General features: G+C 36.4%; 1 protein-coding gene across 11 annotated transcripts in view; it reads left to right on the forward strand.

The window, feature by feature from the left end:
- Positions 1 to 21098, forward strand: part of DNTT (DNA nucleotidylexotransferase) — a 162162-nt gene that overhangs the window by 56545 nt on the left and 84519 nt on the right. For 6 of the 11 annotated variants that reach the window (XM_042019047.1, XM_042019046.1, XM_042019048.1 and 3 more), the window contains exons 2-5: positions 1772 to 1870; positions 6536 to 6651; positions 16421 to 16500; positions 19769 to 19943. In XM_042019047.1, coding sequence (XP_041874981.1) covers positions 6601 to 6651; positions 16421 to 16500; positions 19769 to 19943 — 306 coding nt within the window. In that variant the 5' untranslated portion in view covers positions 1772 to 1870; positions 6536 to 6600. Of the gene's footprint in view, positions 1 to 1771; positions 1871 to 6535; positions 6652 to 7411; positions 7586 to 11865; positions 16501 to 19768; positions 19944 to 21098 lie in introns of those variants that run through there. The other 5 variants (XM_042019051.1, XM_042019050.1, XM_042019054.1 and 2 more) reach the window with 5 other exon arrangements.

Here is a 21098-nt window from a genome sequence, read left to right on the forward strand (position 1 = left end):
CAGGTTGCACCTGGAAAGCTTCACAATCACTGACTCATTAAAAAATTTCATTTTTTACTGAGGATCTTCCTCACTTCTTTTTCCCCATAACTTAATCTCTCAAGACTTCATAAATAGTTGCAGATCCAAAAGGAAGCTTGAGTTGAGGTATTGAAGGATTTAAGTGTCTTAAGAACTGAGGTTCTGCTCTGGATGGACTGAACTCAGGAACTTCATGACACTATAAATAATTATTTTCATTTTCCTTTTTGTTCTCATAACAGGTGAACTGCATTCGGCTCTCTTACCTCTTGCTGTTTCTCACAGCATACAAATCCCTGGGAGTCAACACTTTCTGTAAGAGCAGAACAGCAGGAGAGAAAGGCCAGAAAGAATGCAGTATTTTTGTGAGGGTTTTCTTAGATCAGTTTCCTTCAGATTTTTTATCTGTATCTTAGGAAACCTGAGAGCCCAGATACTTGCTTGTGAAACTAAGCAGGCTGAAACACCTCTGCTGCACAAGTGTGGTTAAGAATCCCTTAGAAGGTGAGGGATGTCCTAGGTGGTATATGGTGGCCAGCTTTAGTTGTGTCTCTGAAAGACTGGCTTTCACCCTGCTACTGATACAAACTGAAAAACCCCTCTGTTTGATGTGAGGCAATATACTAATTCATAAGGATTGCTCTCCTGCCTCCTATTTTCTTTCCCCTGAGTTTCTGTCAATTTGTCTGCTTTTAGATTACAAATTGCCTGTGGGAGTAGGGTGTTTTCCCCGTCTTGAAAGATTAGAAACACCTCAAAAACAAGGTGATTCTCTTGTGGAAAAGCAGCTTTCTGTGTCTGTTCATCCTGAGACAGAGCTTTCCTATTTATGGTGTTTAATCCTCTAACAAAAAATCCTTGCCTGTATTGCCTATAACTGGTAAGAAAATACCTTTACAATTAGTTCCCTCTATGAACTCCACTTTTAAAAACTCAAAAGTATTTTGTGCGACTGCATATAGAAGAATCCTAGAACATCTACCTTGCAAAAGAAGATTATGTTCAAATACAATCAGTCTCAGAGCAAAGTTGAAGTCTAGCATTTCATATAAAATTTCAGTGCTATTTGATAGCTTCATAACAGTAGAATTTAGGAGAAATGTTGAATAACCTTCCCTGTTTCATAAGGTATCACCTCCTTTAAGACTTAGTTGTAAAATTTTTGCCTAAAAGAGGAATTTGGGGTTTAACATTATTTGGAAACTTGAAAAGAAATATGAGGTAAACTTCTTGAATGGAGATGACACCACCCCCTTTGTTCACAGAGGAGATGAAAATAATACTGGGAACTGTTTGTCAAATTTTACATGGATTTTCAGTATTGAGGCTTAATTTTTTTGTGAGGGGATTTTAGTAGGTTTTTGCCAAATTCCCCAGTTGATTTTATCCTTTGTATTTTTTGCACACTTTGAGTGCTCTAATAAATGTTCTAAACAAAATTTTTTACATTAACTCCCACAGAATATGCTGCAGAATATTGTTAATCTGATTACTTTGTTTAGATATCTAATTGCAATTTTGTTTAGATATCGAATTGCAAATCCATTGCAGATAAACCCATTCATTTTTATAAACTGAGTAAGAAAAGATAAAAGCACTTTCAGAAAGGATGCCTTTTAGTGAACTGTTTTATTAGAATGACCCCAGAACCACTCAGATAAAGTTCAGGGAGAAGAACTTGAATCAAATGAAGTACTGTTTATTTCCAGAGAGGATCTTAATCCTTAATGTGCTTTGCTTAATGTTACAGGATCTTCTGGGGGAAGTTAGTGCTTGCTGTTCTTTGAAGTTACCAGCTGAATTTGCAAGAGAACAGAGCACTTTACTGGACTGACACAGCACAAAGCAGGTGAAATCATATAATTGTTAATGAATGTTTTTCAGTAAGTTTTGAGAAGATGAATTTGTGTTAAAAAGAAGTGAAGAGGATCAATGGTAACTATGCGTTTTACTGTTTGAATAACATTTCAGATTAAAAACACCAACACGCTTTCCCCTGCCTGCATCCCCTTCCTCCTCCTTAAGCATGATGAGGACATAGTAGAACAGGAAATGTGTACTAACCCAAACTGCACTGAGGAATAAGCCATTACAGTCAGTTATAGCAGGTGAGAGACCCTGTGTGTTTTCAGTCAGTACTAGGGTGAAAACAGAAATCAGGAAAAGACTTTTTGAATGGTGAAAGGCATTTTAAGTTGAATAGCTTTTAATCTAGGCCAGCTGATCTTATATAAAGTCCATTAGTAAGTCTTTCTTCTAAAAGATTAGCACAATGAAGTTGCAAATCCATTTTGAAATAGACTGCTTGATTTGAAGAATGAGTAAGGAACTTGGAGGTGAAAGTTATTCTCACCAAATAAACACAGAGAGTAGGTGTCAGTAGCCACATACACATACTGTACAGTTTTTTCCACTTCTTCAGGAAAATGTATTGAATATAATTTTAATTAGGTTTCATTTCACTGTTCTACATTTGTTTCTTACAGGATTAACAAATATCATTTCAAATAAATCACTTCAGTGGCAAATCTCCTATCAACAATGCTTAGATGTATTTATTGTCCAGGGTAAATTCCAATAAAAACAAAACACTAGTCAGCGAATCCTGATTTAATAAATTCTTTTCCTATATATTTATTCTGTATATTTATTATGAAATTTAATAGTGATGATCAAAAACACATTTCAAAGCAAAATAATGAATGACAATCTGCAGTTGCAAAAATCAGTTATCACAGACTTACTCAGTGAAACGAAAGTTTCTAAGATGGGTTGTAATGCTTGAGGCCTATCTTACCTCTGTTGCATATACAGTGCATGTAGGAGGTGGTTGCATTTAGTTAAGAGAAATACAAAGCACTCTAGTGTGATGTTGTAGCAGCCCGTAAGGGGGAGTATTCAACTGCATTGAATCCTTAGAGCTCAGGAGCAAAGAAAGGAAATCTAATGCAAAGCAGTTGATCTGTTGGCAGTGAAAAGTAATATCCTAAAAGAAGAGTTTTTTAGACTCAGAGTTATTTTGCCCCATGTATACATAAAATCAAATAACAAATGTCTTATTGACCCAGAACCAGTATATTAGTTTTCAAAAATGGAGGGGTGATTTTTTTTGTTGCTTGGAATAGTTTCTTCATTTTATTTGACTGGATGATTAATTTATTAAGAGTTAAATTGGAAATATTTATACATACAAAATTACTGTTTCATTTTCTTTCCCATATTCACGCAGGTTCTACCTGTAATTTTACCACAGATAGTTGATGTACTTTTTATGTTGATGTTGTTTATGAAAGGAACTTTTATTGTGACTGCTGTAACTGAGATAGAAATCTAGCCCACAGTACACATTCATGCAGGAGACATTTGCAGCTGTCAGAGTTGGCAGCTCATTGGCTTGTTTTGAGATCTGTGGATAAAACCCAGTGCAGATTAATGACAAGATATAGGATTTTTTTTTTTTTTTTGATAACTGACACTTGGTATCAAGGGGGCTTAACATGACAGTTGACTATTAGTTTATCCTGGCAAATTTTGTGTGGAAGGCATTAGAGTAATGCCATGCTTTGGAAAGAAAATGCTGTATTTTGCCTTTTATTTGGGAATCTCCATGTTCTTGTTAAATACTATTTACACAAATTAAGCAAGTCATAATTACCAAAGTTAGACAGAATTCTTAATGTTCCCCTATTTTTCAGCATCAAAAATACAACAAATACAGAATTGTTCTCTGTACTAGTGTGCAACAGCCTTTCACTGAACCTTCTTAAGCAAAATATTATGCTAACTCTAGAAAATATTTTCAAATTCATTTTTATTGTCACCAGTATATGAAAGGGAGGTAAGTGTTAAAGTTTCTCCTTCTTGTTTGTCTGCCAGGGCTGATATTGCCCATGTGCATACATCACCCTGTAAATAGAAGCTGTGTTAAAATATGCCAAGTTCTGACTTTGATACACTTTCTGGTGAATAGATGTTTGCTGATTCTATAACTTCAGGACTTAATGTTTGCTCAGTTTGAAATGTGGTCTTTAGTGAAGGCTTTATTTGAAGATGATCTGCTGTCATTTATTGTAAGCCTAATGGATTTTCTCTCCACTTTTGGATTGATTAAACAGTGACTTACTTCTGAGTTAGACATTTGGAAATAAGTGATATTGAACATAGGCATTTAATGTATGTTTTTATGCTTTAGTAAGACAAGTTCAAGAAGTGTGTCAACAGTCATTGAAACAATACCTTTATCTCTATCAAACCATCTCTTAAAACGGCCAAAAATACCAAAATTTTTCTTAATGAGCCAGAGATAATAATTTCATTTTTTAAAAGCATTACTTTTTCTTGAAATAAGTTCGTGTTTAGAGGAAATAAGGAATGTGTTCTCAGTCTGGAACAGTAGTTACCACTCCTTTCTCAGGTGAACTATTTGAACATTTGAGGTTCCTTCCCTGCCCCAGCAAAAACAGTGATCACAAGAACAGGAATTTTAGCTGAGTTGTACTTAGCACAGAATTGTCCTCATGTAGCAATATCATCCCTTTGTGTTGAAGTAATTAATCTAAATTGTTCACTGAACAATTCTTTCTCCATTTCAGTTTAGTGTTCAAATATTTCTGGATAAAATATTGCTAGATGTAACACCGGAATCTGGCTTTAAAGGTGATTAATTCCCATTTTATGGACAGTATTATTGGCTTACAAATTTCAATTAAATTTATGGATTAGAGGAGAAGAATTTATATTTAGAACAAAATCACATGAAGAAAGGAATTAAGCCTCTGTGGACAGAACCAAAGCTTACGTGAGGGGTCAGAAGGGTCATATATGTAATGAGACTGGACTTGCCATGTTTTAAAATGGCATGTATCATGATCAGCCATTATGCAAAATATTATGGTACAATATTCTTTCCTGGATGGTATAGTAATAAGCAGTTGGATAGCAAGAAAATGTACCTCTGGGTAATATACTCCCTCACTCCCTGAATCCCTCAGGAAAAGTCACTGTCCTGAATCTCTGTTGATACATGACTGCTGTCTCCAATAAAGTTGTACCAACTGAATGATAAATGTTTTCAACTTTGAGCATTTGACCTACCCAACACAGACAAAATGGTTTTAACATTCACAGAAGTTAAAAGTGTGTATGTGTGAATGCACCAGTATGCAAGTTAAAAGCACATTTCTTCTGCACCAATTGTAAAGGGCACCACTCTTCCCTAGATCCTGCTGAATACTTGTTTACTTTAGTCTTCTGAAAACCTTGGATGAGTCTCTTATTGAAACACAAGTTTTTTCTTGCCATCTACTAAAGTTTCAGTTATAATAGCTGAAGCAGAAATAATCCTGGCCTTAAACCAGGAATGAAAATGAAATGATTTCTACTCAGTGTAGAAACCACAGAACTCATTTTGGTCTTTTTTTTTCATGAAGTCTTCAAATAGATTTGTAAATTCATAGGTGTTAAAGTGGCAGATGACTAACAGTCATTATAGAGTGTGACCTTTTGCATAACAGAAATTGGTTTATGTAGAAAACCCCCTGATTTATATCCTGTGACTGTGATTGAACTAAAGAATATACTTCATAAAAATATTGTTTTGATAAAGGGTTTCTGATGTTTGAAAATTTGCCACCAATGCATCTGCACAGAAATTGATAAAGGTGAATGGATCACATTTGCCATGTATTTCTGTGAGAACTTGAATTTATTAAGATGGCTGCATACTGCATCATATCAGTCTAAATATATCTAAGTCTGAGTATATCTCATTAGGGCTTGTCCTGACATGTCAAAATATGACTGTTTTAAGACCAAGATCATAGTTAAAGGAATGCCTGCAACTTATTTAAACAAGAGCATGCATTTAAAAAACCCAAACCATAGTAACCCCCACCCCAAACACTGTTCAGTGCTGTTACCAAAATCTAACAAAAGCCAGAGATTCAACACATACTATATGAAACAGATTGCTCTGGGATTAATTTTGCTTATGCTTGTATAGGACTCAGTGTTTACAGAACTCAGATAAACCGGTAAATGTCACCAGCAGAATAAGGTGTTCTGTTTTTTTTTTCTTTTTACTTCTCATTGAAAAATGATACTTTAAAATAAAAATAGCCCTAAATTTAAAAATAAAATATGGAATTAGGAGAATAAGTATTTTGAAATTGCTTTATATTCCCTGGCTTCACATCAAGTGAAACACATTTTTCAGCCTAAGCTGAATATGGGTTATTTTTGGGTAATTGATACAAGGAGTTTCATTTTTGGTTGAATGAACACTCTTAATCACAGAGAAATACTGTGGTTTCATTTTGTGGACAGCGTTCTGCCTTTTCCAATCAAACAAGTATATCTTTCAACAATTGTTCAGCAAATGAACCAAACCCACTTTCTTTACCTGCTTGCACTTTATGAGATTCTCTGCATTCACTATAAAGCACTTGCCCACATGAACACACTAATTTGCCCGAGAACTATATTTAATTAAGGGTGTCATATGATCACTTTACAGGAGGAAGAGAAGAGAGAAGATAGAAAAGAGGAGCAAATCTTGGCTTAAGAGCTCTGCAGAGGAAAATGATTTCTTGTATGACCAAAAACCAAGCCAGGTGGCTTCTTCTGCATCAGGTCTGACTCTGGTCTGTTGGACACTCTTAGCCCAAACACATCTGTTGCCTCCCAACACTTAACACCCTTATACAAGCAGTAAGGTTTCTTTACTTCCACAGAAATTAATTAACCACTAACCTATTGGGTAATGTGGATATATAATCCCAGCAATCCTGACCCCTGATACCTTAACATTGTCCCTGTGCCTGAAATTGCTGGCCCTGTAGCACTTTCAGGCCGTGGGATCTCATTGAATGCTTAGCACTAGTGAACTCTGAGCTCTAAAGATTTAACTTGTTCATTAATTTTCAAAAATTTTTCCTTTTAGCTGAAACCCAAGCACAGTTTTCAGACCCTTGCTTGCATCTGTGCTCGATCAATTTTCTCATTTCTAGGCTTAGTCTAAAAGACAGGCAAATGAGCTTTGTTTCCTTTGAACCTAGTGATTATCTTAACCTAATTGTTAATATGGAGATATTGCACCACACAGATGAAAAAGATTGAAAAGCAATGGTCTAAATGGAAGGTGGATAAGTTTGGAGCTTCTAGTCACTTACAAAAATAAAAAGCCTGAAGAGCACCAAGTATGCTGCTTAAGCTTAAATATCTGCCTATTTTGAAATATGAGGGAGGGGAATAGTATTTACTACTTTTCAGGCATATTCAGCATGAATTAGGGTGCAAAGTGGTATGTAACTGTTCAGGTGTATCCAGTTTATTTGTAGTACTGAAGCAATCTTGACAAGGTTGAATGCTTTTAATGTATCCATTTTAATAGGTGTTGATTAAATGTGGGAAAGACAGCAACGGGACAGACCTTCAGTCATTGCTGTAATGAAAAAACAGTCTCAAACTTGACAAGAATCTGAGTGATCAGTGTTTTGACGTATTCCTAAAATCTTTCTTGTTTGCTCTGGAGATAATTGAGGAGGCTCTACAGCCTTTCTTAAAAGTAAGTTAAGAAGTGACTGGCTCTGCTATACATGAAGTGACTTCTCAGCTGGATCTTCTAACCTCAGTTTGCTCAGGCTTTGCAAGGGCAAAGTTTTTCAAATTTTCCTGGATGGTTTACAGAGTCAGGTGCAGCAGTCGACTTCTCTTGGCTCAGAAATTTTGGAGAGAGGCTGAGTTGTAAGTTTTGAAGTCAAATGTACAGTATTGTGAGTGATGAGGTAGTAACAAATTGTAACTCCATCTGTTGTGTACTGCATATTTAGTAGTTTTATTTTGCAAGTTTACTTTTCCATTATTTTCCTAATGATTTGACTCAATGAATGTGCTATTCTCCTGTGCCAAGCTGTATAAAATAGCTTTGAGAACACATTATGAATGCAAATACATAAAGTAGAACTGAGTCTGAAGAAGTATTGCCAGTTGCTACTTCTTTCCTGCTTAGTTCTTTGAAAGAGTTTTCCTCAATTTCTGCCCCTCACCTTTACCTTTCTAGGTTGTACTGCTGCTTGTTTACCCTGGTATTTGTGCTGCATCCTGCTTGTGGGTAGTGCAGCTGTGGAGGTGACATGAGGTGATCCTGTTGTGGTTTGCTGTGAAGCAGAGGGAGCGTGTGTGATGGCTTCCTATCATGCCACAAAGGCTGCCGGGTTTGTGTTTTATTTTCTCATGATTTTGACCAGTGAGCAGTGATGAGAATATGTCTAAATGTTTGTTAAAAGTGAAGAATATTACTTCCTCTAATGTTTTTTGCCTCAAATGTGAGTTTGTTTTTATTCCCTCTCAGAAACATCCACCCTTACAGTATTATTTAGGTAGTTTCTTTAACTTCCCTTTGTCAGTATTCATCAAGAAATATTTGTTTGGTCCCTTTCACCACGCTGTTTACAACCAGAACAGTAAGGGCTCTTGAAAAGTTGATCTGAATCTTTTTTTTTAGCCATCTAAGCTGAGCATAATTGCCCACAGTTGTGTCCCCTCTTCATCCCCTGTCACATGTGTGTCCCCATCCCACCCTCTCTCCTTGTTTTCAACACCTGTAGAATGTGCAGGAAAGGGTCAAGAAGATATTTAACTCGCATAACCCATATACAACTGAAATAAGGAGCCAGGAAGCCATTGAGTCTGTATAAAAGGAAAAATATACCGTATATATAATTACTTGTGACAGAGAATTTTCTGAATTTACGGAAGTATGAAAATATACATGGATTTTTCCCTCTGCAGGTTGTGGAATATAGCACATTTTGTACTTTATTAGATCCTACACAAGATAATGGAATGATCAAATTTTCTGTAGATACAAACCCATACTGTTAGCAAAACATAACTTTATCAATGTTAACTGCATGGTTCAGTGGTTATGATACTTAGAGGCACACACACCCCCCTTACAAGTCTTTAATTAAACTTGTGTATACAGTTTCTAGATCATGTCCCATTTTGTTTACATAAAATTTCATTACTCAGAAGAGACATTGGATTGCTTTCCCATACATTAAAAATCATGATTACATTTTATATAATTATTTTAGTAGTTCAGTAGTATTGAGTATCTTCCTCTACAGACTTTTACTTCTTGACATGATTTTGATATACATTCACTTACAGCTGTCAAAGCTGTAGTCTGTGTGTGGTGTTACGGCTTCCTCATTCTTTGAAGGTTTTTGTACAGTTGCTGTGCGCGTTATGTTGAGATACTCAGGTGTTCTGTGTGATGAGCCTGTAGAGCACAGAATGGTGGGTAAGGCCATAAGAGAGAAAAAGCAGTATTTTCCTCAGTGCCTCATGTAAGCAAGTTGGTGGTTTGGCCTAAATATATACAGGAGATTTTCTCCAATTTCTCCTATTTTACTCTTTGCTTTGGACAATGAAATCTTGAGTGGTAGGTTGGTGTCACTTCTCTGGTGCTTGACTCAAGCTTGCAGAAGAGCAGCCCAGAGTACCAGGAAATGAGCTAGCTGGGTTTTGAAAACATGTCTGTACTTAACTTGTCAAAATACTATTTCATGGCTATGTGGTAATTTCGGCATCTGTTGGTACCTGCTCTCCATAACCATTAGTACAGACTCAGGATTTAAGCCTTTCTCTCCTCTGACTTCTCCTGATTTTAAATCTTTGTAAAATAACACTGTTGTGCAGACGAATTTAGCTCCTATTTTGTTTTTCATGTTTGTATGGATGACGTTTTGAATTCTAGTGCATTGTAAACCTCATAATGATCTGCCAACAACCAAAAAAACCTATGATATTGAATTGTGTCCTTAATAACATCACAAAGTGTGAAGTGACTAAAAATAGCACATATTTTTAGTAAATATTTTGAGTAAGTTGTAACAGAGAAGCATTTGCAAATGTATTTATCTGCTTTATATCCTTCCTGCTGTCATAGTGCATAACATATGATAATAATTAGTTTAGCATGGGAGCAGAAAACCAGAAGGATATAGGAAACCTTATGGGAAGAAAGACATGGAAGCTTTCTGGTAAAGTTCTTTAATATGGTGTGTTCTTGTGATTTGTCACTTAAATACTGAATTACTGGCTTGATTAATAGTTATGTGAGAGTACATCGAGTCTGATTTTTATGTAGAAGATAATTAACTTCCATTTCTTAAAATGGAATCCTCTCTGCAGGAATAAACACAGGAAAGAGGAGTAAAGCTCATAACACAACTACTTCAATTAGGTGCAACTGTACTGTCTTTGAAAAGTATAAAAATGTGTCAAAGCTTGTGATGCAATTTTCTAATAAGCAGGTGTGCATCATAAAATAAAGGCATGAGACTTGCACCTATCAGTTAAAGAGTCACAAAGATGACTCTAAAGGCTGCCTTCTCAAAAATGTTCTATGGACAGTGCTTTTTTTTTATAAAGATTGACCAACATATGTTCAGAGCTAAGTAAACATGCAGTGCTACACTGGGACACGGTTTCTAGGGGCTATTGAAACTTTGAATTGACACAGTAATGTTGAGTTTTCTGCAAGATGAAACAATGGAAGCAAACCTTGAGATAGCCTAGAAAAAGAATTGCTCATAGCTTGGAGAAATAATTTTTTATGTAGTTGGAAATTAACCTTCATTGTATTAAAGGTAGAGCCATCAAATCCACACTGCAAAATAAAAAATGTGTAAGTATTTTGTGATACTCCAGGCAGCTGCCAAATTATTAGGTGAAGTCAGTAAGAAATAGAAAGTATGCTTTTTGTGGAAACTGTGTCAAGAGCTGTTTTGGGTTAAAAAAATCATGCTGCCTGATGTTAAGTTTTCTGCTATGAATTAATTACCCAGCTAGGTTACTTCTGCTGTAATTAGTTCTGCATTAGTGGAACACGGAACCTCAATAAATTGAAAAGGTGAGAATTCTGCTCCATTCCACTCTGCTTTTCAGCTTCCTTCAGTTCAAATTTCAAGGATAAAAAAGAAAAGGCTTCTAATTGATTTTTCCTTCACCTGCAAAATTCACAACACATCATTTGGATGAACATCTGTTTTGTTTTCTCTCTGTAGATAACAAGAAGATATGTCTAATCCTCATCAGCAATTCTTTCAGCTTCTCTGATGCTGGCTCTGGCTTTTTCCTACAGCTAATTTCAGTGGAATGTGCAGAAAGAGCTCTGTCAGGACTCACCGTGCTGTTAGGTGTTACCTGTTGCTTTTGCTCAGTAGCCAAAACCTGAGATAAAATTTATCTTGGTTTGACTTGCATAAATTTTTAGGAAGGGGGCATTTTGTATAATGTTATTTCTAAGTTTTTCTACCCTCTGCAACAGCATTATATGGTGCTTATTCCTTCTCTCTTTTATATTACTTGGTCAGATTATCCCCTCAGCTTGATGGTGTGGGAACTTCCCTGTACTACTCAAAATTGAATGTACAGTTGAAAGATTTCTGTGAATCATGGCAATAGCCTTTTTCCAGTTTTCATTATTTTGGTTTAGGTACATCTATCTTTATTAAATGCATCATGCTTTAGTACCTGTAAGTGTAGAAGGCATAAATCTCACACATACTGCTGTTTGTATGTTCTGTAATGTAAATAGGTCTAGAAATGCTGCAGTGTTGCTGCAAGGTGCATCAGTTTTACCACCTAGCAAGTATTATAACAACTAATTAAAAGAAGATACATGAACAATTTAGATATTTTATTTGCAGTTTCCTACTAGAGGAGCAGGAGAGGACATAAATACTCTTTATGGGATAATGAATGATAAGAATTGTTATTATAACACTATTATAATTCTATTATAATTTAACAGTGTTAGTTTCTAGTATTATATGGTTATATAAGAAGTTCCTGAAATGTCCACAGAAACATTATTGAGTTCTTGTTGAGATAAATAATATTTACAGCTGCCTGAATATAGACTGTGCAACCTGGTTTGTGTAGCTCCTCATCTCTGGAAGGTTGCTCAGTATTTCTTAGTTAGTGGAAATGTCTTTAATAGTAGCAGTGAGATAAATGTGACCAGCTAAATAAATGCTGCTCAATATCCAGGCAGATTTACCCTTGTAAACTATGCTTGGAAGAGATGTATACTGTCAAAGGACCTGCCTGATCATGTATATTGATGGTGTTATGCAGATATGTCTCTGCTTGTTGCTAAAGGTTCACAAGGCTCTCATGAGACTACACTATAAAGAAAATCATTGATGTACCAGCACAAAAATCAAAGAATAGTCCAATAACAATCACAACAAGGAGAAGCAACTACCATACACAGAGTAACTGAAGAGAACAATTGTAAACCTTGTAACTGAACAGAGAGACTGAAGGATGAGTGAAAACCATAGTTTCCAGGGAGTATAGGCATATTGATGTGAGTAGGAAGTAGCTCCTGCTAGGATTTGTCACCAATTATTTTTCCTCAAGCTGTAAGGGAGAACCCTATTGCTCTATTTAATAATTCAGAACTATGACGTTGCTCTTCCCTAGTTTCTTCAGAAAGGGTTTAGAAAAAAAACCCTTTCTAGAATACTGTGTATGCACTAAATTACAAGCTGTTAGCTCTTGGGATGATTTTGAGAGATGTTGCCAAATAAATTCTTTTTATTCAGATTTTCATCTTTGTGTAGCAAAAAAAAGAAGATAATCAGCTATTTCGACCATATACATCAGAAATATTGTATGTTTGATGACAGCTATTACAAAATTTTGTTTCCTCTCTAAGTCTACTTTACTTTATATGCCAAATAGCATCATACAGCCAAGCAAGCACATTCAAAGCATATTATCATTTAATAAGTTTTTTGAAATTCTTGGTCATATGGCTTCTTATGGAGTTTATCATCTTTGACTGGAATAATTAAAGCACCTATACCTCAGACCTGCCCCCTAAAAATATTCTAGCGGTTCAAAGGATATAAATATCACAGAATCAGTTTGGTTGGAAAATACTTCTGACATGGAGTCCAACCTTTGACTGAACACCACCTTCTCAGGCAGACAGGGCACCAAGTGCCACATCCAGTCTTTCCTTGAACACCTCCAGGGATGGTGACTCCTCCACCTCCCTGTGCACTCATTCCAATGCTTAATCACTGTTTCTGAGAAGAAATTCTTCCTAATGTCTAACCTGAATCTCCCCTGGTGCAGCTTAAGACTATAAAAAGGGAAGTGGTAGAATTCATTTTTAAACCAGGAAAAATGCCTGCTGTATGATTTTTAGACACTGAGAGATTGGTAGAACAGATATAAAAGACAAAGGAAATGCTTAGCAGCCAAGAAAGCCAGATTCAAAGAGAAGAATAGTGATGGGAATATCTAGGTAAAAAAAAATACGAGAAGCATAAAAAAATTTCCATGAATTGCTTCATTGGAAAATACTGAGTTACTGAAGAAAAATGACTAAATGAAAAAGCTAAGGAAAATTAATCGTTGTGAAACAATTCTGCATGGGATGCTGTTAAGCCTATGTGGAATAAGAAAGCATCTGAACAATCACTTCTCTGATTTTCATTGTTGGTATTTGAGAGGTGCTTTCTCTGAGGGTTAGCAGATTGTGTATTAAAAGCAAATTTCACCATTCTCCTCGTGAAAGCTACATGAATGGACAAGTACTAGTTTATAAAATATTTACAATGCAGCTCACATGACAGCAAGGCACTAAAAGACTGACAATAATCAAGAACATGCAGTGAAAGCATGTGTGAATATTGAAATTCAGAGGAGCTGTACTTTCCAGCACTTTTCCTCCCAAAGAACCTCCCTTTGAAGTTGTTCAGTAGCCTGGGCCTCAGGCCTGTATGAGACACTGTTTGAGGAGTTTGGGATGCTGTTGTTGGCACCCACATCACAAGTGATAGAAGACGTTTACTTAAATGGCCATCAGTATTTGTGTCTCATTCTTAATCTCTGCCTTTGGTAGTATGCAAAACTGATCCACAGCAAGAACATAAAAGTTTGCTCTGGATTTCCTTCAAGGAATGTGAAATACTCTGAACCCCCATGAGACTGTAATGAGATGGAAAATTTCTGCAAGTCTCTGTGGTTTTAGGCCACGAATCATATGTGGTGTCATGACTCAGATAACAGTATGCTTTTCCTTTGTCATAAATAAGAGACATGCTTTTTCTCTGTTTTATTTGCTTTCTCCCTAGTGCATGTTCTACTTTCTGTGGTGCTGTCAAAAATATTGTGATATAATATTGTAGGAGAGAGAGTTATTCACTCATCTGGGATATGGAAATCCTGTTAATTTTAGAAGATACATTTAATAAAATTGCATCATTGGCAGAGAATTTTTCATATTTTACTGCGTTTATTAGAGAAAAATCTCTTTGCATTAGGTTCAAAGCCAGAAATTGATTTCCAAAGGAGCCAAGTGCCTAGGTTGCTTAGATATTTTGAAAATCCCACTTGGTCTCTGTTTGCAGTTTTTTGGCACCTAAATACCCTCAAAAATCTGGCTTAAGAGTTATAACAGTAACACAAAGGAATAATAACTTGTTATTCATGCCAGAAGGATTTTACTGGCACTGAGCATATTGATGTTACACTGGGGAAAATTATATTTACATGTTTTAGAGCCCTGAATTAATTTTAACATAAAATAAAACTTTGTTTAACATATGTAAAGAATCTGTTCTCAAATACCTTATTCCTTGTAGGGATTGAGATAAAGTGTTTTACCAAGCCTAGGACAGCTATAAACAGGGAAGTGACCAGTGTTCAATGGTGGATTAGTAGTCTGGAAAAAAGACATGAAGCAACCAAAACTGATTGCTCAGCCTTAATGCCAGATCCATCACTATTTTTTTTTTTTTATTGCTTCCTTGCTGCTATTCTTTTGCTTAAGCTTCTTGAAGTCTGCTTGTTGATTTTCCAGTTCCTATGAAAATATCTCATATAATTTCAAAATAAGCTTGAAATGATTTATTTTGACAATTTTAATGTTATAAATCCAAAAGATGAATAGATATTTTGGCTTCTGGGTTATCCTTAGGCAAAGAAAGAAATGAATGAAGTCTAATCTATATACTGCACTATGTATATATTTTCTTCATGGCCTCAGGAAGACCCCAGAGCTGAAAGCTCTATATTAATTTTTGATGGTTAGTTTCCATTCTGATGAAAACTATTTCTTTATATCTGCAATAATACAGTTGAAGCAGCAAGAGCTATAGGGCTCAGAAAATGTCAGCAGTACTTTTACAATTTAATTTTAAACTCAGGGCCATAATTGCAGGAAACAGGTTTTGACTCATTTTCCTGAAACTCAGGTTGTATATCCATCGGTGATAAAATAACCGAAAATATAATTGACAGATCTGACTTAGGGATTTTTCCACCTTGCTTCCCCTCCTGAATTTGAGCAAGGAGAATTGTAACATATAACATTTCTGATGTGTTGTGAAGGACTGGTAAAATCCAAATTCTCTGCTATGTTAAAAATAAAAATCCAGCTTGACATGGGAATAGGGATATTTACCACTGAAATAGATTTGTGCTGAAGTAGATGCAGATCCTGTAAACCTGGTTGTTTGTGCTCACCTTGCTCTGATGGAAATTCTGGGACATAAGGAACCGGATCCAACATGAGGTTGGCAACGAGCAGCACCCCCTCCTCTAGATGAGGAATGTAAATGGCCTCCATTGTCTCCTCTGTAGCTATTTGGAGGTCACTGGGTGCTTAAAAGCAAAGAGCTTTTTTTATTTATGTTGTTACTTCTGTGACTGCCACAGGTAGCAGTGCACTGCAGGGCCAAAACCAGAGAGCAATATTGGCCATGCATGCCAAAGGTATATTTAAACATATCTCTAATGAGTTCTCTTTTATTTATTTATTTTTATTTTAGTAAATAGGATTTAGTTTAGTGAACTAATGTGCTCTGCAATTTGGAAAAGTAAGATTTGAAAAATATTTGAAAGCAGAAATTAATGGTGGAACTCAGCCATTAAATTAGCTGAGGATCTGGTTAAAAGTTTGAGATGATTTTGCTATGATCAATATTATTTGGATAAAGTCTTTGTAGGCAATGGCTGGTTTTGGGAATAAAAGCATTTTTGCACCTGTCTGGAGTGTTTTTGTTGAAGAAGTCCCAGCTGGTAGGGAGCAAGTGATGTTTCTGCTTGTGTGGCACCTGCTTTTGATTTCAGAGGGGAAGCAAGAAAATTACTTCAATGGGTGGTGACATTAAATACAGCTGTTGCCTGGCGGAAAGCATGTTACCTCTGTTTTACCCAAGTGAAAGCACTTCTACCTTGCATCATGGATAGGTTCAAAGCTCCAGCTGTAATCTCCCAGAGGAAGAGGCAGAAAGAGTTGCATTCCCCAAAGCTGTCCTGCAGTTATGAAATAAAATTCAGTAACTTTGTCATTTTTATTATGCAGAGGAAGATGGGGAAGACCAGAAGGATGTTTTTGATGGAACTAGGAAGAAGAAAAGGTTTCAGAGTAGAAAGTGAGCTAAGGTAGGAAAATGTTTATATGTTTTGAAATAATATGTAGTAATGCTGTTTGAAGCATTCTAATTCAATAAAATACAGTCATACGAGTGACTGTGATTGAAGTTTTTGCCTATGTTTTTGGTGGATATACTTGGCTCTTCCCATTATAAATATGTTTCAGGAGTTCAGTGGGTGTTCCCAGTATGTGGCTTATTTCTATTGTCTTCTGGACAGAGAGCAGGGAAATCACAAACCTTAGCAAAATTTATAATTTTTCACTTTTAAAATGTGTGTTTCTTATTTATCTTAAATATGCCAATTTTCATATGTCTGCATGTGAATTGTGTCTTTAGCTCATCCAAATCAGTCATTGTTTATTTCCTCTTTGAAGTCAGGTTAAGATTAATCTAAATTTAATGGCCAATTTCTAAAATGAAAAAAAGTTAAATATACAGGAATGGAAAATGTGATTGGTTGAGGGGGGCAGTTGTCTACATCATCTCTGGTATTATAGTATTTAATCTTTTTACCCTGGTGTGAGTCTCAAAGTTACTGGCTAATGCCTTGGTACAATCTAGAAGAGCACTGGAGAAAAAAAGCTTCGGAGTAAAATACCACAGATGTGGCATTTGAGAGTGAAAATACAGTCCAGCTTCAGATTTGTCTGGTTTTAGTAAGCCAACTCATTCTGAAGGAAGGCTTCCTCCAAAGAGTGCTTTATATAAGTGCTAGTTATGTCATTGTGCAGTTTTCCAAGAGCTGCATCATTACATAGGTTCTCTGAAAAGCTGGAGGAAAGCCAAGTATTGATAATTTCTCTGGATCTGTACAAAGATAGTGTACAGCTAGGTCCTCCCTATAAAAGCTTATTTCCACAGATTTTTTTCAATCCCATCAATTTTGAAAGCCTGAGGAAGAAGGGAGGGTTAAATAATTTGTAAAGCAAGATTCAAGAAGGTATGGAACAGAAGTAGGCAATTAGCATCTGATACAAAACTAATTGAATTTTTGGGGAAAAAAAGAAATGAAGAGTGCTCTTCTGAATCCTACATTTATAATCTGTAGAGGGCTGTGTAAATGCTTGATCTGGGCAGCTTTGACACACAGGTATTTATTGCTAGTATTTCAGACTTTCTGTAAGTTGTATGAGGCAGGTGTTATGTTTAATTTCAGCTTGGCTGCCACTGGATGAAAAAACCTATTTAACTGTTGATTTTTGTCTTTGAAAATGCCAGAGGAAATGCTAAATTTGTTATGTTCTGCGCCAAGAAAACAGCACAGCTGTACAGGTATGAGAGGAAACTGGAACACAGCAGCTAAACTGCTGCTGTGAGCATAGTTATGGCAAAGTTCCCAGATCTGCAGCTTGGTACAAATACATAATATATGAATATTTTATAAGAAGTGAAATAAACCACAGGAAGCAGAAGTTGTTTGTCTCTAACTGATTTTTTTATTTTTTTTACTGAAGTATAAAGATGTGACAGTTTAATTAAAGTAGAACCTAGCAGGGTTAAATAATAATAAACCCAACAATATTTCATGGAGATTCATTTAATCTGTGTTTGTAATCTTGTAGAAAAAAATTAATTGGGATTTTTTCTTTTTCATTGGACTCTGCTCTACAAGTTCCACTATATGGAGAGAGAAAAATTGTGCTATAGCATGACAGTTTTCACAGTTCTGAAGCATAGTCCTTTCAGTACCTTTCTTATATTTCCGAAATGCAGCATGTTTATTGCACTGGAGAGTTATTTGATAAGTTTTCTATGGAGTGATTACAGTATTTGTCATTCTGATTTCATGACTTATTTGGTGATTACTTGTATGAATAAGGATCACAGAGACAGGCCAAGGGATTTTCTTGGTCTTCTGGAAGGTAATTTGCTTTGAAAGGTTGTGCAGTCTGCCTTTAACAGCACATGTTTTGAAGTCCATGCTAACCAGCAATCTCCACCAGTGGTCTCCTCCCTGCTTTGACAGGTTGATGCCTTAACTTCTGCAGGTGTTACAGAAGGGCTGCAGAGCAGTCTGTCAGGTCCATTGGAAATTTACTGTATACGCACAAGGCTGTCACCAGCATGGGCTACCAGAAAGTCACAGAGACTTTCAAATGGAGGTGCCTGCCATCAAGACAATTTATGTTCCAATTCTAGCTTTATTTGTATAAAAATAGTGTCAAATAGTGACACTGACTGTCTGTGCCTTTCCTGCAAGAAGTTTAGGAATCTGTTACCTGATAGAAATTAATATTGGAATATGTTTTGGAGATACCAAGGTCCTACAAGTTCATGGAAATGAAGAATTCTTTCCTTTCTCTGGTGTTTTTTGTGTGGGTGACAGCCCCCTCGTGGGCTGTATGGGGAGCAGGAACATTCAGAATCACTCAAAATTTCCTACCAAGTCTTTGTTTTTTTAAACTGGCTGAGAAACATCAGCAGGCCAGGTAGAAACTTACAGGTCATCCTAAATATGCATGTAATCTTTTATTGAAACGTAACTTTTTCCCTGTCCATTATTCTCCTGTGACAGGTGCAGAAGTGTGTCTTTTTAATCATGTGATCCTTTCCAATGTTGTTCTAGTACAACAACCCAAATTTACTGCAATAGTGTTTGTGCTATTGTATTTTTAGGCTATGTACACCATATAATGTATTAAACAACAATTCAAGCTGTAAATTTTGTATTTACTAAACCATCATTTTTGCTAGACTGGCTTAGCAGCAAGGAAGTGGTGTTTAGATGGAGCATGTAGTTAATAAGATTTAATTAATGAACATTTCTCAATGCCATATGAACAGCTTCACGTAAGTAAAGAAAACTTAGATACCCAGAAAGGTATTACTAGCTGTAAAGTTTTAAATAATTATTGTTAACTGACTTTCTAATGTTGCAAAGTTTTCACTCATTGATGAAGAATATTGGGAAGAGGCTGTCAGGTGTTGTCAAGCAGCTTTTTAATTATGGTACTGCTTGTGTAACCTAAGTATTTTCAGAATTGCAAAGAATGTGTGTTAGGTTAGTGTCTATGGAAGGTAAGTGATCCTTCGGGAAAGAAAATGCTGCACTTACAGGAGCTGTCAGACTAGAGTCTTCCCTCAAGGCAGAGTCAGTGACTGGAATAGATATATGGTGATATGAAAACTTAAGTGCTTCCCACATCCTAACATACAATATACACTGCAATTTTCAGGAAGTGGATGGTAAGTAAGTATGGAAATAACAGCTCTGTATCTGTGTACAGTTGGATTCAGTGAAAAAAAAAGAAAACTTTTTGTGTACTTCTTGACAGTGACTCTGTCACTCATATTGTGGCTGAGAACAACTCTTACCTGGAGGTGCTGGACTGGCTGAAAGGACAGGCTGTGGGTGACAGCTCTAGGTTTGAACTACTGGATATCTCCTGGTTTACAGCCTGCATGGAAGCGGGAAGACCAGTTGATTTAGAACTGAAGTATCATCTTATGGTAAGACAGATCCTGCAGTGCGAATACAGTGATATCCAAAATGAATGGCTGGGATTTTTTTTTTTTTTTTTAATCTAAAACAGAGATAATTGTGTCATGATATAAATTTTGAATGTAAAAATATTTTCTCTAAAATTTATGAGTAATTCACACATTTTTAATAGATTGAAAGCATATTGTATGCCTTCTCTATCAGTGTCTGGTAGTGCAGAGTTACTGTGTCATCACAGGTTACAAAGTGGTAATGCGGAATGGCAGAGTGGTTTGTGCTGGAAGTGACCTTAGAGATCATCCAGCTTCCACTGCCCTGCCCTGGCCAGGGACACTTTCCACAAGATCAGGTTGCTCAAAGCCCCATCCAACCTGGCCTTGAACACTTCCAGGGATGGGGCACCCACAGCTTCTTTGGACAACCTCTTCCAGTGCCTCAACACCCTCACAGAAAAGAATTTCTTCTGTACACCTAATTGAAATTTCTCCTCTGATGGTATAAAGCCAATTCACCTTGTCCTGTGCCCTTGTAACAAGCCTCGCTCTCTTGTAGCCTCTTTAATTACTGGAAGGCTGCTGTTAGGTCTTCCTGGAGCCTTAAGAGGCTGAACAGCCCCAGCTCTCTCTGCAATATCCATCAATGGGGCACTTGTTCCTGTGCTGGTACTTGTGGTATTTGCTTAAATACATCAATATCATGGTAAATATCCCAGTGAGAGCAGTGCATTTCAATGGGCTCTTGATGGAATACTTGGCCTCCTCAAAACAACGCAAAAATATTACAAGTTTTGCTATAGCAGGTTGATCAGCTAACTGCTGGGCCCTGGAAGGACCTATGAAAAGAAGACTGCTGTAGGCTGTGGACATGTGTTTACAGACTTAGCACTATCAAGTAAAATTGTGCTAAGAGAAAAAAAAGTTTTATTATATTCTATTATCTCTCAATGGAAGCTGTAAGCCAGAGGATATTGTAAATGGCAGGCTGATTATTTGATGAATGGTGTTTGACCTTGAAGCAATGGATGATGATCTATATCTGACAAAATTATCTGTTAATTTCTCAGATTGAAGCATAGTGAGAAGCAGTGGTATTCAATACCTCAGCACAGACTGTAAGTGATGGGGTTTTGGTGAGGATGCCCAGCTCATGCCACTGAGCCATGA

This window comes from Corvus kubaryi, unplaced genomic scaffold (assembly GCF_017639235.1).
Source record: "Corvus kubaryi isolate FWS band 111438036 unplaced genomic scaffold, C.kubaryi_AGA036_p1.0 138, whole genome shotgun sequence".
Taxonomy (NCBI): domain Eukaryota; kingdom Metazoa; phylum Chordata; class Aves; order Passeriformes; family Corvidae; genus Corvus; species Corvus kubaryi.